The sequence below is a fragment of the Stereum hirsutum genome (assembly GCF_000264905.1).
Source record: "Stereum hirsutum FP-91666 SS1 unplaced genomic scaffold STEHIscaffold_14, whole genome shotgun sequence".
NCBI lineage: Eukaryota > Fungi > Basidiomycota > Agaricomycetes > Russulales > Stereaceae > Stereum > Stereum hirsutum.
In genome coordinates, this window is record NW_006763144.1 from 1,042,005 (window position 1) to 1,059,538 (window position 17,534).

Here is a 17,534-nt window from a genome sequence, read left to right on the forward strand (position 1 = left end):
GATGTTTCGTCGGATTGACCGCCCGCCAACGGCCAACATGGCGTGACAGCTACAAATATATCTGCCATTTTGCAGCCCGACACCTCTGCTATCGCGGTACCTCACATTCGCCTCCCGACGGCAACCTAAGATTGACGCTTTTCATCACCAAAGCCGACTCCAACTGCTCCTACTACTAGCTCAGACCGCTCATAACTTGCAATGGATATTCAAGGTGCAGATGTCATCGTCCGGTCCTCTGACAACGTCGATTTTCGTGTGCAGGGAGCTGCACTGTCGTTGTTCTCTCCAGTTTTTGCCGATATACTGTCCATCCCGCAGCCAGAGAGTTCCAATGGTGAACTTCCCGTCGTTTCCGTGTCAGAGGATCGAGAATTATCTCTAGTTTTCCTGAGGTGCGCTCTTCTGTCTCTGTTCCGTTCGTGGATTTCGTTGTGACATATCTCTTCAGTCTATGCTACAGACTTCGTATTGCCCACTACCCCTTAGCCCGACTGGAGAACATCCTCCAGGTCTTGGAGAAGTACGGTGTTACTCGAGTCCCGATCGAAATCATCGAACAATTCACTACACATATCGACACACAACCCGTTCACACTTGCGCTATTGCTTGCCGGTACTCTCTGTATGATGTCGCCAACCAGGCAGCCAGGGCCACCTTCAAGAATGAAGCTCTCTATGTCACCGATCTCAAACCAGACTACCTCAGTTTGATGGGAATCAACCAATACCAACACCTTGTTCATTATCGCCTCCAGGCTAGCAAAGTCGCAGCCGACGCGGTCGAAACATTCCCAACTTTCGACGACGTGGATACCATCAATAACTCTATGCAAGTTTACATTCCCGGATCTCGAGCGAGCCGCGAGTCTTGCGACTGCTCCGAGCGCATGTCGGGTTGGAGCTACGAGGAACTCAACCACGAGGAACTTCCGATATACATAGTGCCATGGCTACAGGTGCTGAAGAGAGATCTCGAGTCTGCATTGCAGATTTGGTCAGATGTGGACACCGTCACTGCAGATGGAAAGCTGGTCATGGAGGCCGTGAAGGTAGCCATGGACTCGAAGTGTTCAGCCTGTATTCGTGACGTGTCCGAGATTCCATGGGTACTAAAAAAAATCAGCCAGCGAGTTGAAAAGCAGCTTAATAAAGTCAGTTCGGCTCTCCAAAATACGCGGATACTTGAGCATGCTCACGATCGTACTCTGCTACAGATGCCCCTACCTTTCCAAGCTGCAACGGAACCCTGATCAACCAGTGGTCTCGGAGAATAGTTGGGGGATTTTAATTCCTTGTGAGTGCGCACGAAATCGGCTCAAAATCTATAGCGGCTGACTTCGTCCTATTTTGGCCGGCGAATACCCAGATTTCCGAGCGCGTTGTATTCGTGCTTTTGTCTTTGTTGGAATTGCATACTTTTGTCTACGAGATCACCGCGGTTCACGGACCTATTGTATTGTGGTCTCGCTCCTATCGCTCGCACAATGCTATCCTCCCGCTTCAACAACCTGCATTTCACTTCTGCTGTACCCCGCCACACCAGCCTTATCAACGCCACACACGTCTTCTGGAGCACATGCGCCTGTAAGGCTGTATGGGACACTCATTCGTACCACTTACGCCCTTCGCATGCAACCAAACTGAACGTTGCCCAACATCGTCCCGCACCTCTCGCAGTATTCCTCGAGAGCATGTGTTCGCCTTTCAACTTCTGAAGAGTCGATGTGGGTCCCTTTCTCCAAGAGCTTCAGCACTGAAACCCTCACTCTGATGGCGCTGACTAACTTCGGGATCCCTCAGTTCTGAACACGTATAGGTAGGTATTGTGCTGAATCAGCCAGGAGTGGGCGCAACGTTGCCTTACATCAAGCTCTGCGTCGGATCTTATCACCTTACAGCGCTTCGGACTCTTCATACAGTGATTCAATGAACTTAAGGTATCTTTCATTCCATGTCTAGGTAGACGTTGCGACCTCCAAGTGTTTGCGAGTAAATCTCTGCCGTCTCAGAGCGTCTTGCTGACTCTATCCTTCCTACTGGTATCTCGATTCAGAACCCCAGTCTCCTTTCGACGCCGAAGCGTGGATTCCTAGCGGTGGCGGCAGGCCTTGTCGCCTTGACTCATCAGAGTCTTGATCTCATGTCCGGAAAATCCTCCTTGTTATATCCATATAAAGTTCAACGTTGTCAGTGAGCTTGCTGAGTAGTCTCAACAGCACTGCTTGTTCTTACGAGAATCACCATGGTCAAAGTTGCTCCAGCAGGTTGTGCAGGAGGTTTCGGTCATAATATACTTGACGCGTTCGTTCCTTTCACCCTTCTCTAATGCCTCATTATCATTCGTCCTATGTTTTTTTTGCTGACGCTGGCTCCATCCTCCTGAATGACAGAGTGATTGCCGCGGACAGACATTCCATAATACTCCTCTCCCGCACCCCAAAACCCGACCTCACTGCCCAAGGCATCGACGTTCGTCCCGTCGGGTCTTACACCGACCACGCCCTCCTCGTCTCAGCTCTTCAAGGCGTGCACACGGTGATTTCGTGCATTACCAGCTCTGACGATGGGTTCGAAAAGGCGCAGATTAATTTATTGGACGCGGCGAAGGAAGCTGGTTGTAAGAGGTTTGCACCGTCGGAATTTGCTATGAAGGTGAGTCTAATGCTTGTGGTTGGGCTCATGACACCGAATCTGATATATGCTGTCGTTGGTATCTTATAGATAAATGACGGTGGTATTGAGCTGTATAAGCCCAAGATAAAGGTATGGGAGGCATGTGAGGCTTCCGGGTTGGAGTATACTCGTTTCGCGTGTGGGTTAGTATCTTCCTCATCGCTCTCCCACTTCACCCCAGCGCAGAATATCTGATAGTCTTGCCGCGCACTGATACTTCCAGCATCTTCATGAATACCATGGTCGCTGGTACACCTCACAACGAAACTGAAGCCCTCTCTGGCCTTCGTCCTTGGCAATTTGTCATCAATATCCGTGCCGGAACCGCAGACATTCCCGGCTCCCGCGATAGTCCTCCCAGGGTCACCTATATCTCGGCTCAAGACTGCGGGAGGTTCGTCGCTGCTGCTCTTGATATACAGGAGAAATGGTGGTCTGAGATGGGCCATATGGTTGGAGAGACGACGACGTATGAGGATATAGTCGAGTCAGCGGAGAGGATTACGGGGCGGACGTTTTTGAGGAGGTATGTTGGGAGGAACGAATTGGAGGTGCTGGCGAAGGATCACAGCAAGAGGTTTTATAATAAGGTCAGTCCCAATGCCGAACTATCATATCAAGGTTCTGAGGTGGTAGGCTTACAGTGGACTTTTCCTTTCTCTTTACTGCGCAGGTTCGACTGGCGATCGTGGATGGGAAGGCGGACATCGAGCCGATGTTGAACGGACTTTGCCCTCACATCAAGCCAGATAGTGTGGAACAGTATCTATGAAGATATTGGCAGGGTGTCGAGTCACCTGAGCCGGCGTGGGCGGAAGATTATATCGTGGCTGTTTGAGAGAGGACTACTCATTGAATGTCAGCATGATGTGGCGTGCTGGCCGGTTTGTCATGTAGTGGCGAATATTTCGCTTGTGGACTATGGAAGAATGCCCCCTGGATGCATGGAGTACGATATTATCCGGAGGTTATGCGTAATTCGTCGAGTGTCCTTGGTACTTGGCCGACTATCGATGTTGCTTGATCGCGACGCGTTCCGGACGTGTTCGCCGTGGCATGGTTAAACGCGGTCACATGATTTGGCTGTAATCATTTCTCGCGCGCTTTCTCTTCCAGTTCCGCCTGTGGCGGATGTACGGATGTCTCAGCTTTTCAGTGACATGATGCCACCTATTTGGCATCGCGGGGAGTTTCGTGTTCTCAGAGACATACCCCCAACTTGGCACTAGCACAATTTCCTTGCAACGCCTCCGGTTCGTACATGAATCATCCACCGAGGAAGCAGTCACTTCAAAGCAGTTCGCTTATTAAAAATTCTGTAGATGACCTCTACTGCCACCTCCTCTCAGACGTCAGGGCCCGCCATAGATGTCGACGGCGCGGACGTCGTCATCAAATCCAATGACGACGCCGAATTTCGCGTGCAGAGAACCGCACTGGCACTGTTCTCACCTGTCTTCGCCGATATACTATCCCTCCCCCAACCTGAAGGCTCTCACTACAGTCTTCCTGTTGTCCCCGTCTCAGAAAACCGTGAATTGTTCTTGATCTTCGTCAGGTGCGTCGCATCGCGTTGTAAGTCGTTAGAAGATATCGTTCTGACGAGCCACGACACAAATTCCTCAGTCTCTGCTACCGGCTTCCACTCCCCAGTCTGTCCTTGGCTCGACTGGAGAACGCTCTTCAGACATTGGACAAATACGGCGTCGTGCGAGTTCCTGTCGAGATCACCCACCAGCTAACGAAGCACATCAACGAAGACCCTGTTCGCACTTGCGCCGTCGCCTGCCGATACTCTCTGTACGATATCGCCAATCAAGCGGCCAAGGCCACCCGTCGAGACCTTGCTTCGAAAACCAGCAGCCTCCCACCCGATTATCTCAATCTCATGGGCCTCGAACACTACCAGAAACTTATACACTATCGCCTCCAGGCCAGCGAGACAGCAGCGCTCGTCATCCAACAATTCCCGACAAACAACGACGTGGATTTCATTAACGACAGTGACTTTGAAGTTTATGTCCCTGGCACAAGGAATAACGACGACGCTTGCACATGCCCGTGTATACGTTGGGGATTCGGCAATGACAGGTCGTCAGACGTTCCCCTCTATATAACGCCTTGGCTCGAGACGCTGAAGAGGGCGTGCTTGGCTGCGGTGCAGGAGAGACCTGATTGGGAGACAGTCTCTGCGAACAGTGCATTAGCTATGGAAGCGGTGAAGCCAGTTATGCGCTCAAGCTGCTCCGTCTGTGCGCGCGAGGTGCTTGAGTGCCATAAAACCCTGGCTTATATGGGCACAAGAGTGAAACAATCGCTGGAAGAGGTCAGTTCGTCGGTCTCCTCCCCTTCTTACACCACAGACGAGGAGCCACACTAACGAACTTGAACTGTCTATAGATACCTTTGCCATTCCAAGCTGGGTCTGAGAAATGACGAAATGGCGATCTCCCTAGGATTTATTGAATATGTATTTCTCGCTCTATTGCGCGTTGCATTTTCTACGATCATTATATGTTCGTTTCTGTAAGACTCCCGGACCGCTGTAACTAGCACACATCACGTATGCTGTATTTCCTAGCTGTCCGTCACCGCTCCTTTTTCGACTTGTTCATGCGTGCCTGCAAGCACAACTAGTTTTCCTTAGGAGCGTTCGAGCATTTGTTTAGGTTCGAATGTAGGATTCCCAAATGTCGCGCTATTATGCTCATCTCCTGGTGATTATACATAAAATTCGCCTCTAGACAGTGGTCCATGTGCGATCTCAGCGTGCTCTGGCGAAACCGCGGTGCGACCATCCGCTGTCCCGGCGGAGCGAACATCATCGTCGACAACGCCTCTCAGTCCTCTCGATCTGGTGCCCGTGGTCCAATCTGTACAGATGTCCGTATTCATTGTTTGAGCGCTGATTGACAGACCAGAACCAGACGGAAAAATAAAATGAGAGACGAAGAAAATAACTATCCCACAAAACAAGACATCATAACCGTTACATTCAAATCTCGACAATTCTACGCTTCCTCCTCGTCGCTCTCCTCTTCCTGCTCTTGGAGGAACTGTCGCACCAAAACGCAGTCAGTCTCGGATCCCCAGGGTGAAGTACGCGGCAAGGGGAGGAAGGGGGACAATGGTAGGAAGAAAGACATACCTTGACGAGCGTCTCGGTGCTCTTGAGGAAATGCTGCCTGCCCTGCGGCTTCGAGCCCTTCTGGTGCCAGTAAATGATGGCTTGGTCTGAAATACAGTCTTTGTTATACAACACCTGGAGATGTAAGGGTAAATATCAGTCGGTCATCGAAGGTAGAGCCACTCCAGGCGACGAACTTACCTTGAGAATCTGCGGGAACGCCTTCATGATGCGCGTATCTTCGTAACAATACACTTGCACGCTGTTGATCAGCGACACCTCCGTCTTGGGACCGTTGCAGAACGGCTCGAGAATCGGAGCATATTTCTACACGTCGCGTTCAAACCATGGTCAAAAAAGATAGTTCGCGAGTACTGGGAGGTGGGCTGAAAAGACGTACGGTAACTTCACGGAGGGCCAAGCCTTCGATCTGGTCTGCGCGGGCGCTCCAGTCGACGGCAGACATGAGTCCTTGCCAGAGGCAGGCGATGACTTCAGACTCGGCGAGAGGCCTCTCCTCGACCGTGGTCTTCACCGCGTTGACGATCTGTCCAACCAGAAGTGAAAGATTAGTCCACCGTCTCCTACGATTCGACCACCAGAAGGAAACGAAAACCGAACCCGTGAAGGCCGTATTGAAATGGGACGTACGTTGTCCGGCGTATCCTCGTGATCAAGCATATCATGCACGATCTTAGTGATCTCCTCCTTGATGAGCGCGTTCTGCCTCTTGGTCCACCACTCCGCGACTTGCGGGATCTGTTCCTTGCGGAAGAATTCTTCGAGACTCTTGTTGTCCCGCTTGTTGGGCGGGAAGAAGAGAGACAGATCTTTGATGTTGGCTTTCTTGAGGGCGGTGGACAGGTGCTCCATGGACGCCTCGGCGAGGTAGGCGCGGAAGATCTGCGCAAGGACGAAGATGGCGTGGTCTGTAGATCCGAAGTGGTGAGGTGCGTTAGTATCGTATGTGGGAGAAGGCAGAAATTGGGAGAAGAAATGGAGGGAGACGAACCATTCTTGACGAGGTGCTCCCTTGTCAAGCTCAAGAGGCAGGATGCATTGGCTAGGTTCTGGGCGATGAGGAGGCCCGTGCACATGGCGAACTTTGTCGTTTGAATCTGATCCCATTTGTTCACGTATTGCAAGAGGGTAGGGAGTACCGAAGTCTCCAATGGCTTTTGAAGGTATTTGTACCTGTCAAACCGCCAACCCAAAGAAAACAAGTCAAATGTGGTGAGCAAACGGAGGGAGAAGAAGATGGAGTACGGGGCGACTTTGTTCGCGTGTTATTGCGTACCTCCTGATGAGCTTATTGAAGACCTCAACATACTTCCTGATGTCATCTAACTCGGGCGGTTCCTTTGCCTGGAAGACGGAGAATGGGGAACTGGGGCCTTCCTCGTCGAGGTACTGGCCACCTGGCTGGAGGAGGCCGCCCACGATGAGGATGTCGAAAAGTGCGTCTGCATATTTGAGGAATTCAAGAGTGGAGCCTGCTTGGACTAGTTTGCTGGTGACAACTTCAAAGTCGCCAGGGGGGACTGCTTCGAGATGTTTATAGAGCTGGTCTCTGAAGACTATGAACACGGAGTCAGAGAATTGGAAAACGAGTCGCAAACAGAAACGTACTTGTGGGTTCGTGCTTTGCATGCGCCTTTACGGCGCCCTTTCTAGCTTTGATGCGTACGCCCTGGAGCGAAGGCTTGGCTGCTGTTTGTTGCTGAGACATCCACTGGAGAAAAAAAACGATGAGGAAGACGGCAACAGCAGATTCTGTCGGCCACTGAAGAGACGACCCCGCCTAATCCGGGCCACGCCCGGGCCACCTCCAAAACAGCCCATCGATTGCCCCTTTCGTCCCCAGATCTCACACAAGTCTCTCATCCATGGGTACGCCGTTTCAGATATACAATCATTGACGCCTTGCAATCGTCCTCAACGATTGTGCATATATAGCATCCGAAGAACAGCTCAACTTTAACGAAGCGCACAAGCCTCACGCCAACGCCATCGAGGCGTTCACCGTCGTCGAGTCCCAGCTCAAGGCTGCCATCCACAAGTCCCGACACGACTGGGACAAGCATGAGCCCAAGATGTGGGCTCGCGCGGCCGGTGTCTCTGACCACGATCTCACTGCGTTCGAATTTGAGCGTGACCTCGTCGCCGTGAGGAGCGCGTCGACGTCCTATGGGACCATCATCCTAGGCAAGCTCAGGATCCCCGCGATCAACGATGAGCTCGGGGAGGGCTTCGTTCATGTTCGGTGCGTGGATTTGTTTTTGTCGAACACGACCAGGTGTGCTGAAACATAACTGTCGTACTTGTGATATCTATAGCATTCACGACCCGCCCAACCGGGTACGTCCATATATCTACGCCACTTACATGTCCTGTGTTAAATATCCTGCAATTTATAGGGAACCGAGGACGTCAAGTTCCACTCCCTCTTTACCGACGAGCACAGGGATGACCCCGAGGCCCCACCCACCTCTTGGAACGCCGTCCAGACCGCGGATACCCCTCTCGAGTTCTTCAACGAGTAAATCTCGAACAGCAGAAACCATGCTCATACAAATGGCATCGGAAACGCCTGTAGACTCTCGACAGTCGCCAGGCTCTGTATATTTCGAAGATGGCGGAAGGACAACGGAGTGTGTAGGAGTCAGGATGCGAGCATGAAGATATCTTTTGACGATGTATAAATGGACTAACAATGAGAAGTGAATGGCATGTACCAATTGTGTTGGATCTTTGTCTTGCAACAACATCAAACTATCCGCCTTTGGGACCACAAGTCACTCCGCAGGAAACACCGTTCGATGACGGACAACTTCCAATGGACAAAGAACCCAGGTGGCGTATCAGGATCAAGGCGGTAACGATCATATGTGCTCTCCAACGTTCGTCCTTCTCATTCGAACCATCTTTCAGACGTGAAGGCTGACGAGTACTTTTGGTGGCGTACAGCCCGAATGGATCTATACCGATATGCCCATCTTGTTCATAACTCCAGAGGTCATCCAGCCGCTGCATCTCCAAGTGGCAGAGATTTACAGGATAAGCAGGCTTTGTATCTGCTTCTGGGGTAGATGAGCGATGGACGAGAACCTATCGCCTTTGAGAAGCAACGCCGAAAAACAAACCTCTAGTTTTACAGTTCAGTGGCTGTCAAGGCAGACACACGGACGACGTACAACCGTATGTGGCACCCACGAACTTGGTTCGAAACAACACCAGCTAACGTCACCATCAATCATCTCGAAGAAGATCCATGGTTAAGAAATACATACAGTCTCTGGGTGGCGCACAGTACAAATCATAGCATCAACAACGTCGATATCTCGGAGTCTCGGTGGCGCCACCGTGATATCTGCTCCTTGCCTGTGCTGTACCTGTATTATTATTATAGGACCTTCGTTCCCCCCAACAGCTCCGCAGAACCTCTGCGAGCTTCGAATGATTAATGGCGGACGACTCTCAATCAGTCTCACTTACGTCCATCGTCCATAAAAAGCTTCGGACATCTCCTCACATCGCATTGACAACTGTAGGTCCATATGAATACTGAAAACACGTGTATACATAGCTCACAACACTTTTCATCACTCAAGCACGGATTCAGAATCACGGAGATCTTTCAGGCCCCGCTGTTCATCTTACATAGGACCAACAGCAAAATATCCTCACGCACATGGTAGGGAAAGTGTCAATACCAGTACATCGATTACCTCCAACAGCCTCCAACGTTCATCTCTTCCCGAACTCGCCATAGACGGTGACACTCGCGATACACATACATGTATCTCCCAGGAACTAGAGCTTCCTGCGTGGTCCAACAGCTGTCGCACCATATCCGAATCATTCATCTTCATGCTATCCTCGTCAAAGCCATCACCGCACTCACCGCACGACGAACAAAACGAGCATACCACGAGAAACCTACGCCCTCAACGGTAGTAGTGGTGGAGTCAGAGCGGCGGCCTTAAATAAGCTCCCCGGATCCTCGCATCGCTCTGCTATTCCTGACTCAAAGTCCACTCTTGGGAGATCAGATGACATGTTTCATTCGGTCACGAACATGGACAGTAAGGGACCTGCAAAGATCTACTTGATGTTGACAGACATATCCTACTGTCGGCAGTACATACACCACCTCGCGCTATCTGTGCTGTGATAGATAGATACGTGAAGCAGACTTCGTATCGATACGAGGACGTCGACATCCCATCCCGTGGTTTTCCGACTCCCACCAGACAGTTATCTCGTTGCGACACACTTGCCAACACGTCCCATATTCGTCTTGAGTCGCTGGCCCGATATCCTAGAGTGGAGAACACGATCGAGAAGGCGGCCTTGAGCGTGGGCACTGAAACCCCAAGTAATCGTCCGGGTTCGTTCCGCAAATCATAGAGTATTGGGTAGCCATCGCTCGTTAGTTGTGGACAAAGAGTATGCATTGCCCCGGTGCCAACAACTTATCCTAAACCAAGTCTAAGAAGGAAACTTGAGGGCCGAGGAGAAAAGGCTATGCAACGGAGATTTCCTGCTCTTCGTAACTACCTTGATACCTTGATAGCGTCCTATACACGGCCGGGCGTGGCATGATGAGACATATGACTCGACACGACTTCGGTCCCCTGCTATCCAGCGCAAATTCGATAACTTTAAACCCTGTGATGAACTGATGCAGCCTCGGTCTTTGTATCGTCACTATCGTCACTTGAACACGATTGCGCCCACGGTGAGGCCTTGAGGTGAGGAAGGAACGACCACTGCCTCAAGGTTCAAACGTTCTTTGTGGGTGATAGGTCATGGTCATGATATGTATGGAATCCGATATGCGCCAGGACCCATATGTTATGGTCATATGTCTTTGCGAGCTCGAGGGGTTGAGTACCGTGTTACCGAGTGAGGACGAAGTTGGATAACAAAGTTGCGTCATGGGCGTTGGGCGATGGGCGTTAAACATTCGTTTTTGGCCACTGGCAGTCCGGAAGAGAGGGTGAGATAGAGCGATATGGTATGGCATGGAATGGGTATGGTACGGTGAACGTAGCTTAACTAAGTCGTGTCCCGGCCGTCGTCAGATTCGCTTTGAATTCGATATGCTGCAGCTGGACCTCCTCCTCGCCTGCAAGCCCACCTCTACCTAAAAAGGACTCAAACAGATATCAGCACCGAAACTATCACGCATACGATAGGGGCGAGTATTTCAAAGGTATATGGAATGAATGTTTGGCGGTACCGGTGTTAGAGACCGCCACGAAAGGACCATTCGCCGTAACTGCTGCCCTTCCCGCCAGTGCCAGTGCCAGCAGCCTTCAATTCGAATTCGAAAACAAAAAGACACGGGTCCGGTCGATATTGAATATTTGATATCCCATCGTCGTTACCGTCTTGCATCTGAATCTAAAGTCTGACTCGTGTGCGAAACTGGACGGAGAATGCGATGCCGACTGCAGTCACCAGTGAATAAAAGTTGCCGGTGGATTGACGACGCCGTCCGTCACGCATCAAGTACTGGCATATAATCGCGCCCTTCTCGGCGTTGGTGTCCAACCGTTACGACGAGTACGGTACCGACGGTAGTAGGTGGTATGATTGTAGACGCGGTGGCCACGGAGGACCCGTGGATCCTAGTCACAACCGTGTAGCGCCTGATACATGCATATGATGATGGCGGCGAGCGGCGATTCCGACTCGCGATGCTATTCAGCGGTTCAGCGGTTCGGAACACATTGTTTGTTGAACGTTGACTTCGACTCCGACGGCGAATGCGTAGGACTTCCGTCGCGGTGGCAATGAAAGAATAATAATGTCAATATCAACAGACCATTGGACACGAGAGACAGGGAGACCAAGACAGAGTTAGGAAAAAGACGAATATATACACAAATCAGTGTGGAGAAAAAAGGAGGACGAGAGAGAGGAGGATGGACATAGTGGAAAAACGAGAAAAATGCAAGGCAGAAAAAAAGGAGAGAATGAAAGGGAGAAGATGAGAGAAGGATTGCATGTGGCATACTTGTAGCTTTGGTTCCCCAGCCTCCCTGGACCATCCGAATGCTTGTATGCGTACGAGTATCGTGATTCGCGTTTGTCTGATGTCGTCCGTCGAACGAACGGACGGACGAGGAGGTCGACCCAGCTCGGATGCGAACAACGAACGACGGCCCACCGCAACTCAAGCTCAAGCTCACATAGCCTGCGCGCCGAAGATACGTTGGACTGTCTGGCTGGCGATCCCAAATGTCGACGGACGAACAGCGGGCGGACGCACAGAAACGTAGACAGGGAAAAAGAGGAATGGAACTGATCGCAGTAACGAACTACTGCTAGAGTAGACAAAAAAACCCCAAGGACCTCTCCACTCTCGCGTACAGCGACCGGCATTTTCGTCGACGGCACAACAATAAACAGCACGGATGACGACTGGCAAGGCATATTGACCGAGATCGGAAGTTTGGAACGAAGGGGGGACTGAACTACCCACGGGGAAAGATATATCTTGGGTTTTGAGAGTAAGAGAGAGATATGAGCAAAAGGTAAGAAGAAGTAAAAAGAAAGAAAAGGAAAAGGAAGTTCGACGAGGTCTAATATGTACAGAGGATGAAACGCAAGAAATTCAAACCTGGTGTTTAGTACACGAGACGGCAGTGCGCGAGTGAGTGCACGACACCTCGGATGAAGATTCGCAAGAAACGAAAGAAAAGAAAAAAGAAGAGGCATGATAAAATAAGGATGCATGAGAGAGATATAAGAAACACAGGACAGAGAGATGAGAGAAAAGGACACGAAGAAGGAATTTGTCCAGTCGCTGCACGAACCGTATCCAGTCATGTATGGGAACGAAACACCAACAGTGAGGGAAAGGAAATCACGAAAACACCTGTCCCGTACCATTCAACCGGCAGCGAAAGATGATAGCGCTACCACCGACCGCTCCACTCCCATCCCGCGTCGAATGCCATCCCAGGAGCGTTCACGTTCGAGCCCGAAGTAGTAGGCACGTTGCCCATGTTCGGTATGACGAATGTAGTGGCCTTCGGCGTCGGATCGGACACGATCGGCGGCGCCGCCATATCGCAGTCCATTTGAACCCCGAACGGCATGGGTGGCGACGATGGCGAATCCACGGCGCCGGCAATCTGGATGGTCCTTTCGTCCTCGGAAGGGAGGGTTTCTAGGGAGGATTCGCTGTCGGTCGACGAGGGCGAGGCGTAGAGTTGTGGCGTGGCGGGAGGCGTTCCGTCTGACAGGATCGACATGCCACGCGCGGGAAGCCGAGCGGAGTCGCCCACGCAAGACGTGGAAGACGTCGAGGCCATTGGTGGAAAACCTGACATCAGAGCAGGCCCAGAGAAGCCAAAAGGCTGCTGAGGGACCAATGGCGCAAAGACATTTGCTGGGACAGTGCTCGTGCGGCGAAGGGTCGACGGTCCTGGCATAGAGAAGTTCTCAGGCGCAGACATGAAAGACCCACTGGAGCTCGCAACCAGGCCGCTTTCGCTAGCAGAGCGAGAGACCGGGGAGCGAGCCTTGCTCGCAGGGAGCTTACCAACCCAGAGGCGCCATTCCAGGGCTTCACCAAGGGCCCGCTCGCATCTGCCAATCTCGCGGGGCGGCAGCCCCGCAAGCTTAGCCCAAGCACGGTTCGAATAACACTTGTCCTGCATAAACTTCGAAGCGAGGATTAATGCGGCAAGGAAAGCGCGGCGAGGGCAGAGAAGCGGCGAGGGGAGGGGGGGAAGGGGTGTCAGGTTTTCGGACTTGGGCTTCTTGGGAGGATAGATGGAAACCGGGCACTGCGTCGACGGTTCGCTCGGCGTTGCGAACGGGATGGCTACGAAGTCCGGTATGCGAATGGTTGCGGCACTGGAGTCGATGTAATCCGGGTTGACGAAGCAGGAAGGATCCATAAGGTCGAGCGGGACCTCACCGCCGACCGAGGACTGATCGAGTTTCTCGATCGAGATGACTCGTTCGCTCTGGTCGGCCTCGCCTCGTGTTCCGTGGCCCTGCCTCTCCTGGCGAACGTAGTCCGGCACCTTATGACGGATGGCTTCTAGATAACAAAGAGCGGTCTGAAGGACGCCCGACGAGGTCCGCGATCGACGCAGAACCTCGTGGACGAAAGACTTCAGGGGCGCGGCGTTGTTTCGAGCGGGGTCGTCGAAGATGGCGGTGGTGGTACGTTCTAAGGGGGCGGGCCGTACGGAAGGTATTGAGACGGGGAATGCGACGGGCGTTGGGTGTGTCGGTGTGGTTGGCGAGGGGAGTTGGGTGTATCGGGAGGTGAAGGCGTGTTGTATGTTCTGTGCATTGTGGAGATGAGGTGGTGTGGGTGTGGCGAGATGGACGGGATTGTTCGCGAGTGATGTGATAACGGCTTGTCGAGAAGAGGTGGAGAAGACAGCAGGGATGTCGTTTGGGTTCCATATTTCGCTGAGAGACTTCACGGCGTGGTCTGGGGGTGCTCGTTCAGGCGGGAGGGGAGGGTGGTGAGCACATAAATAATGAACGCACCGACTAGACCGTTTACATATCTGACTTTGTGGGCCTCGCGAACGAAACCTTCCTTGAGGGGGTGTGCGAGAGTTGCGGATTGTTTAAGAGCAGAACGGGTGGGGTCGTGGATGGGGCGAGTTTCGAGAGAGATTGGTGTTGGTACAGATGTTTGGGGGGTATTAAGATAAGAGCTCGAGGGCGACCGCGAGGAGGTGGACGGGAGAGATGAGTACGGCTGCCAGCGGGGGCGGGCGCGGGACGCGCCGGTGCCCCGGTGAGGAAGCGCATGAGGGATTGCGTGCATTATGAGTGCGGGTCGGGATTGTGTTGGAGAAAGACCAAGAGAAAATCGACGTGTAAATAAATTAATCAGTTGAGGCTAGCATTGATTTGGATGGGGGTAGAGTTAATGTTGTCAAAAGAGGGGCCAGAGAGCGAGCGAACGGAGAGGACGGTAAGAGCAACGGGAGTAAACACGGCAGGGGGTTCGCGGGGGAAGCGATACGAGTACATTGTGACCTTTTGAGGCAGAGGCGGAAGACCAGCAGATGCTGTGTCGCCCGACCAGAAATTATCGCCCGTTCAGCGACGCCGAGGGCTGGTTATATATCCTGTCTGGAGTCAGAGGCAGTCAAGAGGGCGGGGAAGAAAAAACGAGGAGTGCAGAGGGTGTGAGTCAAGCGCCGGGGGGTCAGCTACCTGCGAGTCACTCCGCCGGCCCACTTATATTATCTTCCGCCCAAACAGTCACAAACCCGTGAAGCCCAACGCATCGCCCCCACCCACGCCCCGCCTTTTCGGCCTGCCCTTTGTGCCATCGTGCCCATTCGCCTTTTGTTCCTCGCCACTTGGTCGTCGTGGTTGTCCACAACAACACTTGCGACCTCCAACCGCGCCCCTGCTCGGTCAGCACCGCGCGAGCCAATCAGCGCCCGCCTGTTCCTCAGCAGCGGAGCATGCAATTTATTGTCACAGCTCGGCGCCTGTCACGCCGCCCCCCGGCATCCGTGCCAATTATTCGCCATATTCATGACTCGTTCAGTTATGAAACCCGTCAGCCCCCTCCAGAGCACTCGAGGACGGTGCCAGGCAGGCGTGGTCCTGGCCGTGGCCCACCGCTCACGCGCGTCTTCCCGCGTCTATTCCGCGTTTCTCCGAATATCCCTCGTTCCTCGTTTGGGTTGGGTGGCGTCACGTTTCGCCCTTGACTCACAAACCCCTCGTCCGCCTTTCTCCTCCCAAAAGGAAAGGCCGGTGTGATCCATCATGACACAATCTGATCTACGCTATCGCGACCGTGTCTTGTTCTTCGATCGATACTTCGCTGCTGTGCCACTTCATCTCAGGGCCTCGCCTCCTCCTCTCTTGTTGTACTGTACAGTGTACTACGCTCACCTCGCAAAATCTTCCTCCCCAACGCAACCTGATCGCCCTCTTCCGGAGTTGCTGTGTCCTTTCTCGCAGTGGCAGCTGCAGGACGATAAGCGCTGCGTGCTGCAGCATCTCCGTGACATTGACACAGCCTCAGCTGTGGCAAACAGGCGATCTCCTTTCACCGCTTCGAACGTCTCCCACTTATCACGTTCCTCGTTGCACCGGCCGTGCGTATGTCGCCATGCTGCTGTGCTCGTGTTCTCAGTTTCCTTCCGTTCGCTCGCTCTCGCAGTCCGTCCACTCGTCCTTTTCTCCCTAGGTTCCTATGTTGGAACAAGAGGAGTCATCTTCGGCCGGTCATTCATCGCTCTGATGCACCGCTCCCTAATTGTATGTACTATGTACAGCGCCATCTTCGACTTCGGAAACGCTGCATACACTTTCCGCACCGGTGTATCTGTGTACTTGCTCCGCTGTGGTGTTCCGTCCAGTTACGGACCCCTGCTGATATCCTGCCGGTGATCTCCTGATGCCAAATATGCATTCTCGGGCCACGCGATATCCATGCTTGGGTGCTTGAGTTACAGTTCCGGCCACCACCACCATGATGCATAGGTCATACTGTACCCCTTCCATTCGACTGGGCTCGTGTAACCATGTCGTGGAAATTGGAAACGTGCTCGAATCTCTAACTCGTTTTGTTTATCTCTATGAAGTGTGAGGTGTTAGTTGTGCGACGAGGACGATATTGATATTGTCTTTTGTCGCTCGTTCGGGGAGTCTCGCTCCAGTGCTCCAGTTCTTGTTGATATCAAGTATCAAGGTATCAAGTGGCAAGTATCAGCACCCTTGTTTCGTCTCCACGATCCTGCTCAGGTAGATCACTTTTCATTATCATCATACATTGACAAGCAGATCATCCGAGTACACCGTATCCCGCATCTGCAGTCACCCAAGCAATCAGTCCACACAATCCGAGCATCCGAACATCCGCACTCGAATTTCCTTCTTCATCCAACTCGCCTACAGTGTACACTCACACCACATCTCATACCCATACCCGGATCCAGCGTGATCGTGACCCATAAGCCCACCAAGTCCTTCCCACTTCCTCACATTCTCATCCCTTCCCACACCGGCCTTCCATCTTCCATCTTCCCTCTGTCCGCCGAACCCGCACCCGCACCGTACCCGCACACACTCACTCACTCAACATAGCTCCTGGCCCAACGGGGCACGGGTACTTAACCGCCCAGAGCCTATGTAAATACCCACCCTCCTGAACACCTCTTTCCAGTCCCGACCTTATTTAGTAATCTTCTCCCAACTCCTCTCCTTTTCACTTCACTTCTCTCCCCCTTCTCCTAACACTGAGCTTCCACACTTCTATACAACACATAATCCCGAAGGCGGTCATCGAAACCTTGCTACCTCCCACTCTCAAATCCGAGGTTGAACGGCTTGGTTTAAGTGGCTAACATAAACGCTCTGCATACGCTCGAGGCCTGAGGCCTGAGGGGCGCTTGCCAACTCGGGAACTGCGTGCTTGCCTGCAGGGCTCTTTATCGCCGGTGTGTTCGGACCCGGTCTTTCAAGGTTCATGGATGCAGTCTTTATCGTGGCGTAAAGGAGTCGTGAACGTCTGTCCGTTGTTGGCGGTTTTTGTGCGTTCGTGTATAAGTTATGTGTGCATGGAGGCTGGAAGGGGGCAGATAAGCGTATCGTTTCGTGTTTCGTGTATCGTGTATGGATGAGGCATTGTACATGTAAGTACAGTGTTATAATTATTATCGGAGGAGAAGAACAAGGTTCAAGTTCGGGCGAATGGATGCATACAGCTCAATCATGG

The 17,534-nt window shown here is 52.4% G+C and overlaps 4 protein-coding genes across 4 annotated transcripts; 2 read left to right on the forward strand and 2 right to left on the reverse strand.

Moving 5' to 3' along the window:
- The first annotated feature begins 30 nt into the window (after positions 1-30).
- Positions 31-3,610, forward strand: STEHIDRAFT_171076 (uncharacterized protein). The gene is made up of 11 exons (XM_007308058.1): positions 31-395; positions 464-1,052; positions 1,218-1,297; positions 1,370-1,727; positions 1,804-1,940; positions 2,057-2,189; positions 2,255-2,304; positions 2,394-2,655; positions 2,725-2,819; positions 2,900-3,266; positions 3,350-3,610. Exons 1-3 carry the CDS (start codon positions 202-204, stop codon positions 1,251-1,253), a joined length of 819 nt encoding a protein of 272 aa, XP_007308120.1. The 5' UTR covers positions 31-201; the 3' UTR covers positions 1,254-1,297; positions 1,370-1,727; positions 1,804-1,940; positions 2,057-2,189; positions 2,255-2,304; positions 2,394-2,655; positions 2,725-2,819; positions 2,900-3,266; positions 3,350-3,610.
- Positions 3,611-5,563: 1,953 nt separating this feature from the next.
- Positions 5,564-7,575, reverse strand: STEHIDRAFT_141502 (ARM repeat-containing protein). The gene is made up of 8 exons (XM_007308059.1): positions 7,433-7,575; positions 7,101-7,380; positions 6,816-6,997; positions 6,455-6,732; positions 6,204-6,350; positions 6,005-6,130; positions 5,825-5,938; positions 5,564-5,732 (listed from the first exon to the last, which is right to left on the reverse strand). Exons 1-8 carry the CDS (start codon positions 7,530-7,532, stop codon positions 5,688-5,690), a joined length of 1,272 nt encoding a protein of 423 aa, XP_007308121.1. The 5' UTR covers positions 7,533-7,575; the 3' UTR covers positions 5,564-5,687.
- A 90-nt stretch (positions 7,576-7,665) lies between these two features.
- Positions 7,666-8,580, forward strand: STEHIDRAFT_124259 (uncharacterized protein). The gene is made up of 4 exons (XM_007308060.1): positions 7,666-7,693; positions 7,760-8,066; positions 8,140-8,161; positions 8,221-8,580. Exons 1-4 carry the CDS (start codon positions 7,690-7,692, stop codon positions 8,344-8,346), a joined length of 459 nt encoding a protein of 152 aa, XP_007308122.1. The 5' UTR covers positions 7,666-7,689; the 3' UTR covers positions 8,347-8,580.
- A 3,112-nt stretch (positions 8,581-11,692) lies between these two features.
- On the reverse strand, positions 11,693-15,147 carry STEHIDRAFT_124261 (uncharacterized protein). Its single transcript, XM_007308061.1, has 2 exons — positions 14,330-15,147; positions 11,693-14,270 (listed from the first exon to the last, which is right to left on the reverse strand). Exons 1-2 carry the CDS (start codon positions 14,613-14,615, stop codon positions 12,733-12,735), a joined length of 1,824 nt encoding a protein of 607 aa, XP_007308123.1. The 5' UTR covers positions 14,616-15,147; the 3' UTR covers positions 11,693-12,732.
- Positions 15,148-17,534: the final 2,387 nt, after the last annotated feature.